The sequence below is a fragment of the Ipomoea nil genome, unplaced genomic scaffold (assembly GCF_001879475.1).
Source record: "Ipomoea nil cultivar Tokyo-kokei standard unplaced genomic scaffold, Asagao_1.1 scaffold1361, whole genome shotgun sequence".
Lineage (NCBI taxonomy): Eukaryota > Viridiplantae > Streptophyta > Magnoliopsida > Solanales > Convolvulaceae > Ipomoea > Ipomoea nil.
Window position 1 is genome coordinate 1,789,236 of NW_017617789.1, and position 18,312 is coordinate 1,807,547.

At 32.0% G+C, this 18,312-nt stretch overlaps 2 protein-coding genes across 7 annotated transcripts; both read left to right on the forward strand.

Annotated features, from left to right (window-relative positions):
- Positions 1-1,925: 1,925 nt before the first annotated feature.
- Positions 1,926-8,315, forward strand: LOC109185789. The gene is made up of 3 exons (XM_019335736.1): positions 1,926-1,939; positions 2,843-3,040; positions 7,938-8,315. Exons 1-3 carry the CDS (start codon positions 1,926-1,928, stop codon positions 8,089-8,091), a joined length of 366 nt encoding a protein of 121 aa, XP_019191281.1. The 3' UTR covers positions 8,092-8,315.
- A 6,728-nt stretch (positions 8,316-15,043) lies between these two features.
- Positions 15,044-18,241, forward strand: LOC109185936 (pentatricopeptide repeat-containing protein At5g16420, mitochondrial-like). 6 transcript variants are annotated; one of them, XM_019335927.1, is made up of 3 exons: positions 15,044-15,317; positions 16,340-16,426; positions 16,559-18,241. In XM_019335927.1, exon 3 carries the CDS (start codon positions 16,662-16,664, stop codon positions 18,159-18,161), a length of 1,500 nt encoding a protein of 499 aa, XP_019191472.1. In that variant the 5' UTR covers positions 15,044-15,317; positions 16,340-16,426; positions 16,559-16,661; the 3' UTR covers positions 18,162-18,241. The 6 variants fall into 6 exon arrangements, with proteins under 6 accessions (XP_019191472.1, XP_019191471.1, XP_019191475.1 ...); XM_019335926.1 differs by having other exon boundaries at positions 16,564-18,241; XM_019335930.1 differs by having other exon boundaries at positions 16,610-18,241.
- The last annotated feature ends 71 nt before the right edge of the window (positions 18,242-18,312 follow it).

Below are 18,312 nucleotides of genomic sequence, written 5' to 3' on the forward strand. Positions count from 1 at the left end.
AAGCTGCCAAATGGGCACCAATGCCCATGCTACACTATACTAAGTGTCATTACTAACACAAAATTACATTTCTTTTGGTAGAAGGTGGCTCCGCCCCTGCCGAAGATGAAGAAGGCTGTGCTGAAGATGAAGACTGAGGTACTGAAGGTCGCACAGTGTACTCAAAAAATGACTTCTCCACAAAAAAAGAGGGCGAAGTTATTTTTCCAAAAAAATAAGCTCATTTTTCTTTCACCAAACCTTATTTTCCGTAGACTCAAATTTTTACTTTGCTTACCAAATACACGAAACCGGAAAAATGAGTTAAAACCTCATCATCATCCGTACGTGTTCTATGGAGAAACAAAATCAATGCAGCATTTCAGACAAAACCCATCAATAATGATGAAAACCGTGTCTCAATCACCTTGTACACAATGCCAAATCCCCTCACCCCAATCTTGCAGGATGATCTGAAACCTTGAGTCGCAGATCTCAGCTCCTCGTATGAAAATATCCGAAATCTCTCCCCGTTTCCTTCTCCTGTTTCATACCCAGACATTAAAACCTCATTCGCAGCTTCTTTAACCTTATTTGCTTCAAAAAAACCTGACAGAAATTAACAAAAGGGAGTTCTAATTTGAAGTGTGTTTTTACCATGTCGGCTTTCTCTCTCCTCTACCTTTCTGGTGCAGAGCCGAAACACTTCAAAACTGGGCAAGAAAACTTCATATTTCTGTGATGTTAGTTTCAATCTTCAATCTTCTTAGCTTCTTTCTTGGCACCAATTTGGTGTACTGGATATAGGGTGTGAAAGGTGAGAAAGATGTTTAACAGAAACAAAGAAAGAGAAGTATGAATACCAGATTTTGTGTGTATATATAGAGAGAGAGAGAGATGAGGGAGAGAACAAATTAAATGAGCATTGTTCTTTGAAATTCATGTTTCATTTCTTACATCATACGTAGTTAACCAGTTAAGTATGGCTATTTAATAATTAAATATTTACAAAATTCCATTTTCCTTCTTTTACCCAATTTTGATTTTACTTCTTTCTTCCAAAAGGTTGAACCACAATCTTAAAGTCCCCCACACCCCAACCCTACAGCATATGGGTTGATTTTACTTCTTTGATTTTAGAGAAAGTTAGCAATTTTTTTTTTTTTTGATTTTACTTCTGACAAACTATTGTGATTGTTTTAACGGGTTCGAGCCTCTGTGGAGGCGGCATTGACTCTTTATACTTCAGTAGGTTGAGAAAGTAGTTTATGAACATATACTAAATTGTAATAGAGTCAGTAACACTAAAAAAAATATAATTAATAATTAATATTCTTTAATTTCAAACAGTAATTACTAATACAATCATTTTCAGTTTTTCTTGCAATTTAATTTTTTTTACAAAAAATTATTTTAATTTGTTTGTTTCCCTTTTGTTTTCCCTAAATTTGGAGAAAAATAAAATTTAATGTAATTCAAAGTTGACTTTTAAGACGAAGACCCGGCTTAGGTAGATTCCTGGAATCGAATAGTCATCAATTCATCATCGTGTGTTGTCCCTTTTTTGGCTAATGGCTGAACAATAATTATTATATTTTTATTTTTATTTGTTTTTTTTTGCTAAAAAGAGATGAATGAGTTAGTGAAATATATGATTCTCGTATTAAAATGTTACTAGTATTTTAGCCGTGCGATGCACGATATAAAAAATTTAAGCGTAATATTATGGTCTCATATCAATCGTTATTTTGATTATAAAAAGTTAATCAATAACATACAAAAAAAAATCAAAATTATAAATTATTAAACATTTCTTTTTAAATTATTAAAAAACTAATCAAAATTATAAATTATTAAAAAGTTTGTAACTAACCATTATTTCTTTAGAAAAGATATCTATATATAACTAACCATGATTAAATACTAATTTCTTAAAAAAATCCAGCATGCCTCACAATTTGTAAATTATTATAAATATAAAACTAAAAAATTTTAAACTTTTATAAACATAAAACTAAAAAATTAGATGGAATAATAATTATATTACATAAATTATAACTTATATAAATATAAAATTTAAAAGAAAAACAAGAATAATTACATGTGTAAATTTATGTAGTTAAACCCAGCTAATTTAGGCAAATTATTGTGTGAATCATCAATACCAAGTACATTTTTAATATATTAAAAGTACATTATTTTTGTACTAAAAGTATATTATATAAAATAATGTACCCTTAATATATTAAAAATGTACTTTCAAAAAATATACCTTACGTACATAAATAATGTACCCTTAGTATATTAAAAATATATTTTTTATTTATGATCCACACAATTATGTAGAACATGCAATAATAATTGGCTAATTTATCAAACGCAAATTATGCTGTGGAAACGTTTTCACCATGCGCATGGTGAACACAGGGGTAGATTAATAATTTCGATGATGTAGATTCATTTTTTTTTCATTTGTTGGTAACGACGTTTGTCTCTTCGCAATCGCATTATTCCGTCTTCGCAGTACATAAATTATGAATCTACAGTATAAAAATTATGAATCTACAGTATAAATGTTATAAATCTAGAGTTTAAAAATTATGAATTTATCTCGTGTTCACCATGCGCATTGTGAACATGGTTCCACTGCATAAATATTGTTTATCAAATATAACAATCAACTTAATTATTCGGCCCATTTATTTAACATTTAAAATCAAAGTCCTTATTCATCTAGCCAAAACTCGGCCCAAAACTAAAAACTAAAAGAAAAAAAAAAACAAAACAAAACAAAACCCAACCCAACCCAAATAACTAACCCTAGACGCAACCCTTATATATCCTATATATACCTATTGCGTAGCTTCTCACTCAAATGCATATCTCTACGTTTTCTTCCTTCTCCGGCATTCACGCTCCTCCGGCTCTCGGCCTACGCCCTCGGCTATTACGGTACTCCGCCCAATGATCCCACGGTTCATCGTCCAAGGATCTTCTGGTTCTTCGCTCTCTCTTCCTCCGCGTGCAAATTCGTTCTTCAGATCAACTATTTTGCCATAAGGTAATCTTCAATTTTATACATTTTTCCAGATTTATTAACATAGTTGAATTTTTTTTCATATACAAAATTATGGAAAATATTGTTTACAAAAATTAATTTCAACAATTGTTAAGGGGAAATATAGGATTTAAATATTTGATTAATCCAGTTTTGTGTGTGTGTGTGTGTATATATATATAATGAGGGCACAGTTGAGTTTTATTTCATATACAAAATTACAGAAAATATTTTTTCAAAAAATTAATTTGAATATTTGTTAAAAGGAGAAATATAGGACTTAAATATTTGATTAATTCGATTTTGTGTGTGTGTGTGTGTATATATATATATATATATATATATATATATATATATATAATGAGGGAACAGTAGACTAAAGCAATAGCAATAAAAGGCTACACGTAATGTCAAATCCAATATTTTTTTATAGGTAATAATTTCAAAGTAAAAAAATTTAAAAGGGAAAAAAATCTCCAAAACTTTGAGCGGGAGTTTACACCAAATCTGTTTGGCTTTTTTATATATAGGATAGGATGTGAGATCTTTTGGATCATTCTTGTTCGATTTTACTTTTGTCATTTAAAGGCAATAACTTACTTGGTTTTCTATCACTACTTTTATCCTTTAGTAGCAATAATTTACTGTCTTATTGTGACCCCTCAAAATAGAACAAGATATCTTGGTCTCGAGGTGTTAGCCTAACCAGTTGGTAGTAGTCAATCTGGAATTCCTCATAGACTAGCACATTAATTTTATCGAGTTTGGCTTAAAAAATTATAAGTAATAACTTTCAACATTTATCTTAAATCACATCATATAAAAATTTAATCTAAATACAATACGTATTTTCTTATTTTATGTAACAAAATGCTTTACATGACCCATTTCCACACTATTCTTTTTTATAACAAGATTTTTCAACTTTGTCAAATTATATTATTTATCTAATCGTTAATTAATAATTTTCGCACTTTTTTTAACGCTACTGACTCGCATCAAACATACTTTCTCAATCTAATGAAACACACAGAGTCAACAACGTCTCCACTAAGGCTCAATCTCATGACCTTCCACATGAAAAATGTTACTACATGCCATCTGAGTACAAGGTGCTTGGCTAATAATTTCCACACTAATTTATAGAGTTAATATTTTGTTTATTTCTCAACTTGGAGCATTCACCCACTATCTCTATTTCAAGCAGGACCACGTTCCCGTTACGCATTAGAATATAAACTTGTACACATGAAAATTTCATAAACTAATCATTATTTGCATCTTCTGATTGAAGAACTGACTTGATAGTAAAGAGCTAGCGGACAAAACTTTCTACATTTAAAATATAACTATTTTTGGAATTCCAAAATTTCCATATTCTTCCTTGGACATTGGGGGATTCCTTTTGGATTATAGTCACCTTCCACTTTGTTATTTTGAACAATTCAATTCTTGTTGGCTAGGGTCCATAGCAATCCTTATATTTATAGACCCTGGTCCAACAACATCCTTTTCGAATGAGATTTTTTTTTTTAATTTTGACATCGATCGTTTTGTTGTCCAATTTACATTACAATTTTTTTTTTTGTTGCTATAAAGCATATGTATCTGTCTTGTATTATGAATTTTTATATCTTATGTTATAAAATTCTGTATTTTAAGAGTATGAATTCTGTAGCTGGAACAAATTAGTAGTTTCGTAACACAGAACATATTGTGTGTCTTATGTTATGAATTTATGTATTGTGTTGTGAAATTTTGTGCCTATAAAACATAATTCTCTATCTAAATCATATTTGAAATTCTGTACCTTAAGAGTATGAATTATATATGTGTCTGAAATAGATTAGTAGTTGCGTAACACACAACATACTTTGTGCATTATGATATAAATTTATGTATTGTGTTGTTAAATTATGTGCTTATAGAACATAAATTATATACCTAAATCAAATTTGAAAATAAGTAAATACTCCGTATATAACATGTGTATGTATATTGTGTTATGAGTTTTTGTGTCTTGTTTATGAAATTGTGTATATTAAGAGTATGAATTGTGTACTTGAAATAGATTAGTAGATGTGTAGAGTTATAGAAAATGAGAAAATTAACCTTCAAAATCCGTTCAAATATGAAGATAAAAATGATGTCATTTCGATTAAAGGCCTACATAAAGGGAGATCAGGGAAGAAGAGTTGTGGATGCCCTTAGGGTTCAATCCAATATGACAAATAAAAAGACAATGGAATCGAAGGTGACGGTAAGTATGTTACCGGAAATATAATATAAGAATAACGAATTGTATTGCTTCAGTATTTCAGTACAGAATATTCAGCGTGTCCACCACTCCTCTCTTAAGCTAGGAGAGCTCTGCTTATACTGAGTCCCCAACGGTAACATCATAATGAGGTATAATGAGGAGTTGAGCATTCTTTTCTCTTTCTTCAATGCTCGCAGTAAATGACCCATAGTAATATTTCCACCCGTTGGAATTCTGTCTGTTGGAGTCTTTTAGCGTTGTTCTCTCTGTTGCACCAAGGTCAGATATTTGTTGGTAGTTCGGGTCGGGTGCTTGACCCATTACTCAATCCCTTCGTATATAATGCTTCTAAATTTCTAGCATCTATACACTTGTGGAAGAACAATCATCTTTTCCTTTTGTTTTCTTCAATTTCCTGTTTCCACTGGACGATGGGGAGTTTAGCAAGTGATATATGTTTATACACGAAGTTGTCACCGCCCAATTCATTCCATCTCCTACAGCTTAATCTGGCATTGAGGAGATCATCCCATGAATGAGCAGAGACCCTTGCAAGAATCTCGACGACCAATTCTTGAGGAAGAGAATGAATAGAAGACGGAACAACATTATTAGTTGTTTTGGCGACGTCGGTTCTACTCCTCTTCCTTCTGCGGCGTCCTCCCTGGGAATAGGATTAGGACACAAATAGGAATGGAAGATGAGGAGAACCGACGACGCCAAAACAATTAATAATGTTGTTCCGTCTTCTATTCATTCTCTTCTTCAAGAATTGGTTGTCGAGATTCTTGCAAGAGTCTCTGCTCATTCATGAGATGATCTCCTCAATACCAGATTAAGCTGTAGGAGATGGAATGAATTGGGATGTGACGACATCGTGTATAAACATCTATCACATGCTAAGTTCCCCATTGTCCAGTGGAAACCAGAAATTGAAGAAAACAAAAGGAAACGATGTTTGTTCTTCTACAAGTGTATAGATGCTGAAAATTTAGAAGCATTATATGGGAAGGGACTGAGTAATGGGTCAAGCACCCGACCCGAATCACCAACAAATATCTCACCCGGGTGCAACAGAGAGAACAACGGTAAAAGACTCCAACAGACAGAATTCCAACGGGTGGAAATATTACTGCAGGTCATTTACTGCACGCTTTGAAGAAAGAGAAATGAATGCTCAGCTCCTCATTATGATGTTACCGTTAGGGACTCCGTATAAGTAGAGCACTCCTAGCTTAGTAGAGGACACGCTGAATATTCTGTATTGAAATACTGAATCAATATAATTCGTTATTCTTTTGTTATATTTCCGGTAACATACTTACCGTTAGAAGAATATGCCAAAAAGCTAGGAGACGTATCAAAATCAAATGCAACAAATCATTGGTAGAGCTTATAGGTTATTTTAATTTACAAATAAAGTTGTGTTTGGAAACCTGAAAAATGACTTCTGGCAAATGTTTTTTGAAAAATGAGTCATTTTTTAAATTAAAAAAAAAAAAACATTTTCAAAATTTATGATGGGAACATGGGACCTGGAGGTCCATTTTATTAGAAAAGTCTTGGTCCAACCGTCCAAGTGGGGGTGTCCATCTTTATGGTGAAGTGTCGACCCACATTCCATCTTTATGGTGAAGTGTCAGCCCAATAAGAATAATGAAAATCTATTGGGCTAAGAAAATATGGAAGCTTGGAGCAAAATATTATAAGAAGTGTTATAAAGGGGCATCCAACCCACAACCTCCCATTTATAACAACGACAAGTTTCAAACGACCAAGCTATTCAAGATCTATTATATTAAAGTATAGGAAGCTCTACTTATGCATGGGAGTGCCAAAGTATAGGCTCCCGATGCCGTCCATTTGTCAACCATCCGTGAGCCCTTCAACAATATAAATAGGCATCATCCCCCCCCCCCCCCCCCCCTTAAAAGGCAGCCCTTAGCTCACTACCAAAGCCTTTTTGGTCCATTGGTCTAAGTCATCTCTCTCTTATTGACACGCCAAGGTTCAATTCCTAATAGTAACATTATTGTTTCTATTTCATTATTAGAGTTATAACTTGTATTATTTATTTATTATTCAGAAACAGGGTTATATCTTGTATTATTTATTATTCGGGCTGCCACTTTGGGCCCTATTTTATTATTAGGTCTATAGCTTGTATATTATTTAGGTATTCTTTGGACCAATGTCTCGGGCTTTGTATGTACTCCGTACTATTTTAGGGCCTAGCATCCCATGTAATAAAGCTACTATTTTCCTACCCCGATTATGTACCTATATACCCGGTTTATGGTGCACCCTGTTCCAACAAAATCATCAATGTGTTTTGTTCATTTTGTGGAAAATAAGCAGAATTGTATAATTAAATATTTTATTTATTTTATTTATGATATAACAATATTTATAATAATAATAATAAAACAATTTTAAATATAATACTACAATATTAAAAAAATCAAGCAATATTAAAAAACAAAACGAAACGAAAACTTCATTAATTTTTGGTGAAAATCAGAATAGATCTCTGGTTTTTTGCACGGAAACTATAACAAATCTTTGGTTTCTGCACGGAAACCATGTTGATTGTTTTCATCGACCAGAAATTTGGCATTATGGTTTCCGTCTCATTTTCAGCGGACCAGAGTGCCAAAAGTTCATGCCGAAGATGAAGAAGGTTGTGCTGAAGATGAAGACTGAGCTACTGAAGGTCGCACAGTGTACTCAGAAAATATTTTCCGTTGACTCAAGTTTTCCTTTGCTTACCAAATACAGGGAACCTGAAAAATGATTTCCGGAAATCATTTTTCGGATTTTTCAAGCACATCCTAAGTTCTAAACTTTTTTTTTTTTTTTTTTTTTGTAAAACATATATAGCGTTTCAAAATAAGCTAATAGCTATTAACTTTTAAGCATTTAAATTAACTTTTAAGCTATATAAGCCAAACATAGCTAGGACTGCTAATTGATTATTTGTTTATTATTATTATTTTGTTTGTGATGAGATAAATTTGTTGTCATTATCCGAAAATTTAAATTGGGTAAATTATATTATTATTGTATAGTAGCTCGCAAATTATATAAGAGCTCCACCCGTTCCGTAACCCTTTGGGGGGCTACTAATCAAATTTGTTTGACAATGATAAAAAAAAGTGATTAGTAATATTGATTGGTTGTCGGCGATACAAATAAGCAATTGTGTGGATCCCATAAGTGGTCGGAAACAATGTCTTTTATCAGAAACTAAGCGCGTAGCAAACTTTTCGTCATTGTAAGTGCATACGTGCATACAACCATACACAACCTTAAGAACGTTGTGATATATTTATACTAATTCAAATCACACACTACAAGAAATTGTATATTTAGTAATAACAAAATTAAAATTGTCACTAGAACCTTCAGTTTTGGTCACCAGAAGTTGTCATCTTTCGTCATTATTGTACTATCAATGACTTTTAAAAAGTTGTTACAATTATTCAATCCTTTTTAAAACATTTTTTTTTTTCGAATGAAGGGGGAAACCCCAACTATCTCTAATGACTGCACGAGCCAAATGGACACTCACGAAGTCATTGTTCAGAGCTCGAGAATATCATACTTCGGTTAAGGCAGAGATAACACACTTCAATATATTATACTTCAATGATTTCCTTGCCAACATGTATATCAGTAACTCTATTTTGTTCTTTGATCTATAAATATGAGCGACCTAGACTTATCACTGCATGCATTTACATCTAACGCTTGCACTTGCTAACTACATTTGCCACTATGCCAGTGGGTGAGCTGAGCATGGGAGATGGGATATTGCTAAAATGAATAATTTTTTCCTTTAATTTGAATAGAATGATTATTTTTTACTTTAAAAATTCTTTCTTTTTATTTTATTTTATTTTATTTTATTTTGAATTTCTAAGCGGATCATAATTTTTAATTTGAAATGTTGAAGCAGTTCTATATATAAAAACTTCTAATATGATATATAAAAGAATTCAATTCAACTTGAATAAACTTACACTTTTTAAAAAGAACCAATATTATTTGATTATTATATATAAAATAAAATAATATACTTTCTGTACTTAAATAAGAGTAAATACCAATTTTTATCCCACGAGTATTAGTAAAATAACAATTTTAGTCCACATGTTTAATTCCTACCAATTTTCATCCACGACTATTATTTTAGTACCAATTTTCATCCACAACAATTATTTTAGTGACAAAATTCATCACGTCGGTTATCCCTTCGTTTAAGACATGCCGAAATATGAAATTATTAGGGCATTTTCATCTTTTTTAAATAAAGATCCCAATTTGAACATAAATAAATGGATTTAAGCCATAAGATCGATCCTAATTCGCAAATCTCCTCCTCAAATTAAGGTAGGATGAGGATGAAAACGTCGAATTGAGATCGATCTTAGGACTTAAATCCCTTTATTCATGCTCAAATCGGGATCTTAAGTTTAAAAGGGTGAAAATACTCTTACAATTTTAAGATTTCAACATGTCTTAAACGGATGAGTTATCAATGTGATGAACTTTGGCACTAAAACAATAGTCGTTGATGAAAATTGGTAGGAATTAAATATATGGACCAAAATTATTATTCTGTTAATATTTGTGAGACTAAAATTGGTATTTGCTCCGTAAATAATGTATTTTTAAATATATTATTAATGTATTTTTATTTATATCCATACGTAGTATTCATTTGAGTTAGCGTTTGAGTAATCATTGACTTTTCTCTGCCTTTTGCAGCAGGCAATTTTATTATATTATATATAATAATTAATTATATCTTTGATGAATCATAGTCTGTTTTCCATTTATGTAACCAATTGTTGGTCTGATGTGAAGGAGACCGGCAATCAAATTATATTCCATAATATCAATTTTGAATTATGAATTGATTAACTAATTATTAATTATTATTTTAACTTTTTTTTTTATTCTTTTGTTTTTGTAAAAATTTATTACCTTATACCGTGAACGCATGTCCAATATGTGCATTGTAGACCGAATCACGCATTCAACGTGCACATTGTGGACCTTGAGTTTATTTATATATATGCATATAATTAATATGTTAACGACATTTACATAGTCTAATCACTAATCAGAATTCATAATACGCATGGTGAATTCTAGTCTAGATTTTTTTGAGTACACTAATACTGACTCTATTATATTGTAGTATATAACATACTTTCTTAACTTATTGAAGTGCAAAGAGTCAACACCGCCTTCACTGAGGTTTGATCTCATAATTTCCCATATAAGAGAGTCACTACATGCGATATGAGCACAATGTGCTTGACAGATACAAATTAATAATTACACACTAAAGATGTGTTTATAATTCAGCAAAGGGATAAGTAGTTTCTGACTTATTGTATACGACAATGAATACTTGGGTTACACACCGAAGAGAGGAGCTGAGGATGAATGGGCTGAGGAGCCTGCGTGGTTAATATTGTGATGCCTAGAGCGTACAATATGAACAAAAAAAAATCAAAACAAAAATCTAAAAGTACTTATTCAAACTTTAAAGTTAGATTACCAATAAGATGGAATGATACTATTTTTAATTAAGAATGAAATTTTTACTTGAAGTGTTAATCAAAACTCATATAGATTACTAATAAGATGGAATGATACTATTTTTAATTAAGAATGAAATTTTTACTTGAAGTGTTAATCAAAATTCATAATTGTGTTTTAAAAAGTTGTCAGTCAAAGTACCAAACAATAACTATGATTTTGATTTACATTCCTAATGTGTAAACCTATGAACCAAACACACACCAGAGTGAAGTAGAGGGTATGCCCTGCTTCGAAGAGTCCGTTTTTATAATAATCTTGGGTCCACGCTTTTGCTCATTTGTACACTATCAGTGTAAGGTGCCAACTGTTGGTTCGCGGTGTCATGCAACAAAGCTCAAAGAGTCCATGGATAGGGGTGCAAATGAGTCAAATCACACATATATAAAAAGGTAAAAAGGAAAAATTAGATGTAAAATAAACATAATCTTACCTAAATAATTTTTTCAAATGAATAAGTTTTTGGTGGAGAACTGGAGATTTTCGATAAATATTGCCTGTCGTTTTATTTAAAAATTTTATTTAAATACATTAGCTATATAATTAAATTAGTTATTTCAAATTCAAATAATCTTTATTTCTATCTAATATATATATATATATATATATATATATATATATATATCTACTATACTAATAAGAGCCCAAGGGAGATAGGCCTATAATGGGTAGAAAAATGGCGGTCAAATTTTTTAATCAAATGAATGGCTCAGATTGATCAGATTTTAATTTTTCTTTAAGATTTACTAATTTATCCTTAATGAATATGATTATCCGTTAACTTTTCCGTTAAATATTATCTTTTCCGTTAATTTCTGTTAGTTCACCGTTAACTTACTCATTGATTTCAATAAGAAAGATCTTAGGTTCGAACCCCATCCCAATCAAAGTTGGCGTAATTAGTAATCTATTTTACTCTTATTAAATTAAATAATAATGTAGTAGTTACAACAAAAATAATACATATGCATTTCTTTAATTTAGAACAATGTCTTTATTAAAAAAAAAATTATTCATTATCAATAAATTAAATAAGAGAAATAATTTCATTAGATATATTGTATTTATTTTTCTCCAATATAAAAATAATGGTATAATACAAAATAATGTTATATATTTATTTACCATGTATTTTATTAATAACATGAAAAAATTTAAAAAATAATAATAAAGTCAATCATATTAACTACTTATTGAGGGATTTAATTTGTTCACAAAGAGAGTATTCAAATCACACAACAAATTGAAGTGAGAACTACCTCGCAATGTCCTTGTTTGACAATCAGCTGTTAGCGGATTATATTAGCAAATTTGACCAGCGAATTATATCAACGGTTGCTAAAAAGATATTTGAAAAAATTAGTTGTTTAGATTAACATGTAAAATGACCTAAGGGTATAATAATAATAATAATAATAATAATAATAATAATAATAATAATAATAATAATAATAATAATAATAATAATAATAATAATAATAATAATAGTTTAAAAAAAATAAAAAATATATATATAATTATTAACTACTTGAGGGATTTATTGACAAAAAGAGTATTCAAATCACAACAATTTGAAGTGAGAAATTATCTAGCAATGTCTTTGTTTGGTAATCCGCAGTTAGCTCTTCAATATTAATATATATTTAATATTTTATGCCCTAATTTTTATTTGCTCTCCCTTATGTCCCGTATTTGGTTTCTACCATAGTTATACAATTATTTTATTGACAATTATAATAAATCTTGACTATATTATATTGCAATTGTAAATTTAGAATTGCTTATTTAAATAGGCAAATTTAACATTCAATTATCTATGCATGAACAATATCAATATAATCTTGTCTTGATATACTTTAAAGTACTTATTTAAAAAAAAAAAACATTGGGCATTATACCACCCGCGCAATGCGCGTAAAAATTAAAAAACTAGTATATATATAAAAGACTCCAAGAGAGTTTTGACCTATAATGAGTAGAAAAAATGACGGTCAAATTTTTTAATCAAATGAATGGCTCAGATTGATCAAATTTTAATTTTTCCTTGACATTTTCTAATTTATCCTTAATGAATATGATTATCCGTTAACTTTTCCGTTAAATATTATCTTTTCCGTTAATTTCTGTTGGTTCACCGTTAACTTACTCATTGATTTCAATAAGAAAGGTCTTAGGTTCGAACCACATCCCAATCAAAATTGGCATAATTAGTACTATATTTTACTCTTATTAAATTATAAATAATAATTTAGTAGCTACAACAAAAAAAAAAAATACATATGTATTTCTTTAATTTAGAATTATGTGTCTACAATGTCTTTATTCAAAAAAAAATTATTCATTATAAATAAATTAAATAAGAGAAATAATTTCATTAGTTATATTGTCTTTATTTTTATCCAATATAAAAATTCTTTGCACAAAACCCACGCACCTTAAGCACAAAACCCACACACTTTAAACACAAAAATCACGCACCTTCATAAGGAAAACCACGCACCTTAAGTTTCACAGTTACTTACATTAAACACACAATCCACTCACTTTAAGCACAAAACTCATGCACCTTAAACAAAAAAATCACGTACCTTAAATTTGACCTAGAGGCAAAAATTATCAAGTTTTTATTTTTTTTTAGTAATTCTAGACGTTGATTTAAGTAAAATCAATGGCTCAGATTTAGCACGGGACTGAATTTTATATATATATATATATATATATATATATATATATATATATATATATATATATATCTCCAATGGACCAATAGTCCAACACTGTATTTCATTTTGCCAAAACCCAATAACCCATGCCCACCCAAATATCCAATAGCCCAAATGCCCAATACAAAATAGAAAACGAAAAGTGCATAGCCCTAAATGCTCAGTCGTTATATCGTGCACCGCAGTGCATAATCGATTATGCACTGCGTGTCAAAACGACACCGTTTTTGTAGTTATAATGGAGTGACATTACAGTGTGTCTAAACCAACACTGTCTCACGTATTATTTTTATATTATCAAATGAAACTACAGTTATATCAAAATGATACTGTAGTTGTGGTGAAATGAAACTGCAGTATATATAAAATGAAACTGAATAATATTTCATATATTTGAGTGTATATTGTACAATGAAGCTGTAATTATATTGAAATGATCACGTAGTTGTGTTTTAATGAAACTGTAGTGTATATAAAATGAAATTAAATAACATTTTCACATATTTGACTATTTGAGTGTATAAATATTGAATGAAATTGTAGTTATATCAAAATGAAACTGTAGTTGTGTTGAACTAAAACTACAGTGTATACAAAATGAAACTGAAGAACAGAGTTATTTTTTGCAAAGATTCTGTTTCTTTTCATTAAACCAAACGACATCGTTTTGATGCGCGGTTCACGATCGGTCACCGAGGTGGACGATATAATTTGCGCTAAATGCTCCCCCACCCACACCCCTAGACGTTATGCCATGGAACCGTGTTCACCATTCATGGTGAACACGGTTCCAACGGTGTTAGTACACCGTTATCTTATTATTATTATTATTTTTAATTAATTGCGTGACTTTTCTTCTTTATTTTCACATTTTGCAGTTTCACTTTAATTTGAGGTGAACAAAGATTTCGGACATTCATAAATTATGAATTCATGCCTGCACATTCACTTTGGAACCATGCCTACACATTCCCGTCCGAAATCACGGACATTCATAAATTATGAATCCATGCCTGCACATTCACTTTGGAACCATGCCTACACATTCACTTTGGAACCATGAGATTATGAATTTTCTGTTATAAGATTATGAATTTTCTGTTATGAGATTATGAATTTTCAGTTGTGAGATTATGAATTTTCTGTTATGCGATTATGAATTTTTATAAAATTCATAATCTCATAACAGAAAATTCATAATTTGATCAAACGCGCGCCGTTAACTCCACATCCGCAATTTTTTTTTTTTTTTTTTTTACCTAAAAATAACGTCGTTTTGCCTTGTGTTCACCATTCTCGGTGAACACGATTCCATGGCATAATTTGCGCCCACACCCCTCCACCTTTTTTTTTTTTTTTTTTTTTTTGATAAAATAGCCCTAAATCCCCTAATCGGCTAATCCCCCTAATCCCAGATTTTCTGCCATTCATAATTCATTCCCTCTTGTTCTGGGTTCTTCGCGGCAATCACACTCTCACAGCCTTCTGCAGACTGCAGTTCTGCTTCTCCGGTCTCCGCGACGCGCGACGTTCTTCAGTTCTCCGGTCTCTTGCTCGACGGTTCTCCGGTTCTGCACGGCGCACGATGGTTCTCCACTTCTCCGGTTTTGCGCGACGCACGACGCCACGACGGTCCTCCGGCCTCGCTCTACAGCCTCGCACCGACACCCCTCAGCCAAGCATTGTAATTTTAAGGTAATTTTTTATTTTTTACATATTAAAATCAAAAGGGATTTCATACATTATAATGCTGCCATTGCTTTAATTTTTCATTAATATTTGAAATTTTAATGTGTTTGGATAGTGTGTTACTATGAATTTTATGTAATCTTTTTTGTACTGTGTGTTTGAAATATTTTATGTAAATTTTTGTACAGTTGGTTCGAAATATTTGGAATTATATTGCACATTGGAGTTTTTAACTATTAATTGTTGAATAATTTGTTAATCTTTAGGGTTTTTGGTTACCGATATAACGGACGGAAACCAATGGTCGGTTTTTCAAAAAGTAGGCATGGCAGCATAGTTCAAAAGTAGAGATTTTAATTCAAAAAAGACAATAAAAGGAGAGTTTTTTGTTAATAATAAATTAGTAATAAGAAGGATTTAGTAAAAAATAAATAGATAACTAAATCATTACTTGCAAAGTGATGAGGTATTGTAAATTTTTAATAGTCTCAGTGCAATCCAAACAAGTGCATCATTTAAGGGGAAGATTTCTGTCCAATCTCACATTAAAAGGTTGAATTACTTAAGATACAGATAAAAGAATGGTAAATAGCAGTAGTGCTGGTAACTGTGTATTGAGAACACTGTTTTGTGATTCAGATTTCAGAATCAAATAGGAAGGGGGTGGTATTGCCACTTTATTAGTGAAAATTTATTACTTTTTGGCACGAGATTTCCTCTGTTAACAAGCTTAAGTAATAATCTGTAAAATATTAGCTAAAACCTTTCTCCCGTGTAGGAAAAAATGGATAATGGTTCATTTCACCCTCTTGAGAGATATGATATGCTTATTATTCAACAATTATAGTAGGTAAGTAAATAAGGCTGTGTATAGCTACTGAGGTGAGCTGAATTTTGAGCCAGTGAACAATCTGATGCAATATGTTGACTGAAATGTATTCCCTTTATATTTGTTTTTAGTTTTTGAGTACAACTTATTGTCTATGTTAATTAACAGAATGTGGTACACTGGTACAGGGTTAGCATTTGCTGAAAATTGATCAAGAGGAGGAGGATAGGAAAAACCTCATCAGATATTCTTTTGTTCTACACCTACAAATTAAGGTACACCATGCACACTTATTTAGCTTTACTAATGAAATCTTGACTGGTTTTCATTTTTCATAGTACTTGTCAACAAAGTTCTCCTGCAAAATCTATTATTGGTAAATGATGATAATTTGTTACCTTGACTAGAGCAGGTGAATTGTCAAATTGACAAAGCCCACTTGTTATTGCAATGTGCAGTTAGTAGACTAGAGAGGCCATAATCTGTAACTCCTTGCACGGTCGGCAGCCCATGTTGACGCCTCGGATTTCCTGCCCCTGCCTCTACCCGGCAGTTGCTGCAATCGCCAACCACATCAGCTTTGCCACTATTTGTACTGCTGCCCAACATGAAGACCCCTTCAAGGCCCACCCGTCCTACCACCACCTCTCTGCCATCAAAACCAAGAGGGACCTGCTTCGGTCTTACACCGTCACACCACCAATCCAAGCTTGGCCACGCTATCTGACCCATAAACGTCTCATATCTCTCATATCCCGCCAACTTGACCCAAACCTGGCCCTCCATATCTTCTACCACGCCGGTAAATACCACCCTGGTTTTTCCCATAATTATCATACATATTACTCCATCATCCTCAAGCTTTGTCGAGCTCGTGCCTTTGATTCTGTTGAGACCCTTTTGGCTGAATTACAACAAACTAACATAACTTGCTCTGAAAATCTGTTTCTCACTGTCATTAAATATTATGGTATTGCAAGTAAACCCAAGCAGGCCATCAAGACTTTCTTGAAAATCAAGGGCGTCGGAATTGAAAGGTCGGTGAAGTCTTTTAATACCCTGTTGAATGCTTTGGTTAATAACAAAGAGTATGATTTGGTCCATGGCTTGTTTAAGATTTGTAGAAACAAGTTGGATATTGTGCCTAATGTGTTCACTTGTAATATTTTGTTAAAGGCTTTGTGTAAGAAAGGTGACACTGACGGTGCAGTTAGAATTTTAGATGAAATGCCTGCAATGGGCATAGTTCCAAATGTTGTTAGTTACACCACCATTCTAGGTGGATATGTGCTTAGAGGTGATATGGTGGGTGCCAAGAGAATGTTTAACGAGACCCTTGATAGAGGATGGTTGCCGGATGCAATAACATATACTATTTTGATGGACGGTTTTGTTAAGACAGGGCAATTGATGAATGCGGTTAAGGTGATGGATGAGATGGAGGAGAATGGGGTGAAACCAAACGATGTAACTTATGCAGTGATGATCGAGGCTTTGTGTGAGGGGAAGAAGTCAGGTGAAGCCGTGAGCTTACTCAACGATATGCTCGAGAACAGGTATGTACCAAGTGAAACCCTTTGTTGTAGGGTGATTGATGCCATGTGTGAAGCAGGGAAGGTCCAAGAGGCATGTGATCTATGGAAGAAATTGTTGATAAAGAATTGCACCCCGGATACTACAATATCAAGCACGCTTATACATTGGCTATGTAAGGAGGGCAAAATCTGGGAAGCAAAGAAATTGTTCGACGAGCTCGAGAGAGGCTCGGTGCCCAGCGTGTTGATGTATAACATGCTAATTGCAGGAATGTGCGAGAAAGGCGAGATATTAGACGCGGGGAGGCTATGGGATGACATGGTGGAGAAGGGGTGCACTCCTAATGCTTTTACTTATAACATGCTTTATAAGGGATTTTGTAAAATTGGTAATGCACAAGAAGGAATTAGAGTTCTCCAGGAGATGGAGACCAAAAATCTTAAGATTTCTAAGGAGAAAGTCAGCCGTATATGAAAGGATGAAAAGTATTTGTTGTGACAATCTTAGAAGCAAATGATGCCAATAAATATTTCATATCAATTTGGGGTTCATATTTCATATTTTAAAATTTGTTGTACCTAATGTTATCTTAAATAATACAATTATTATTTATTAAAAGTGTTTC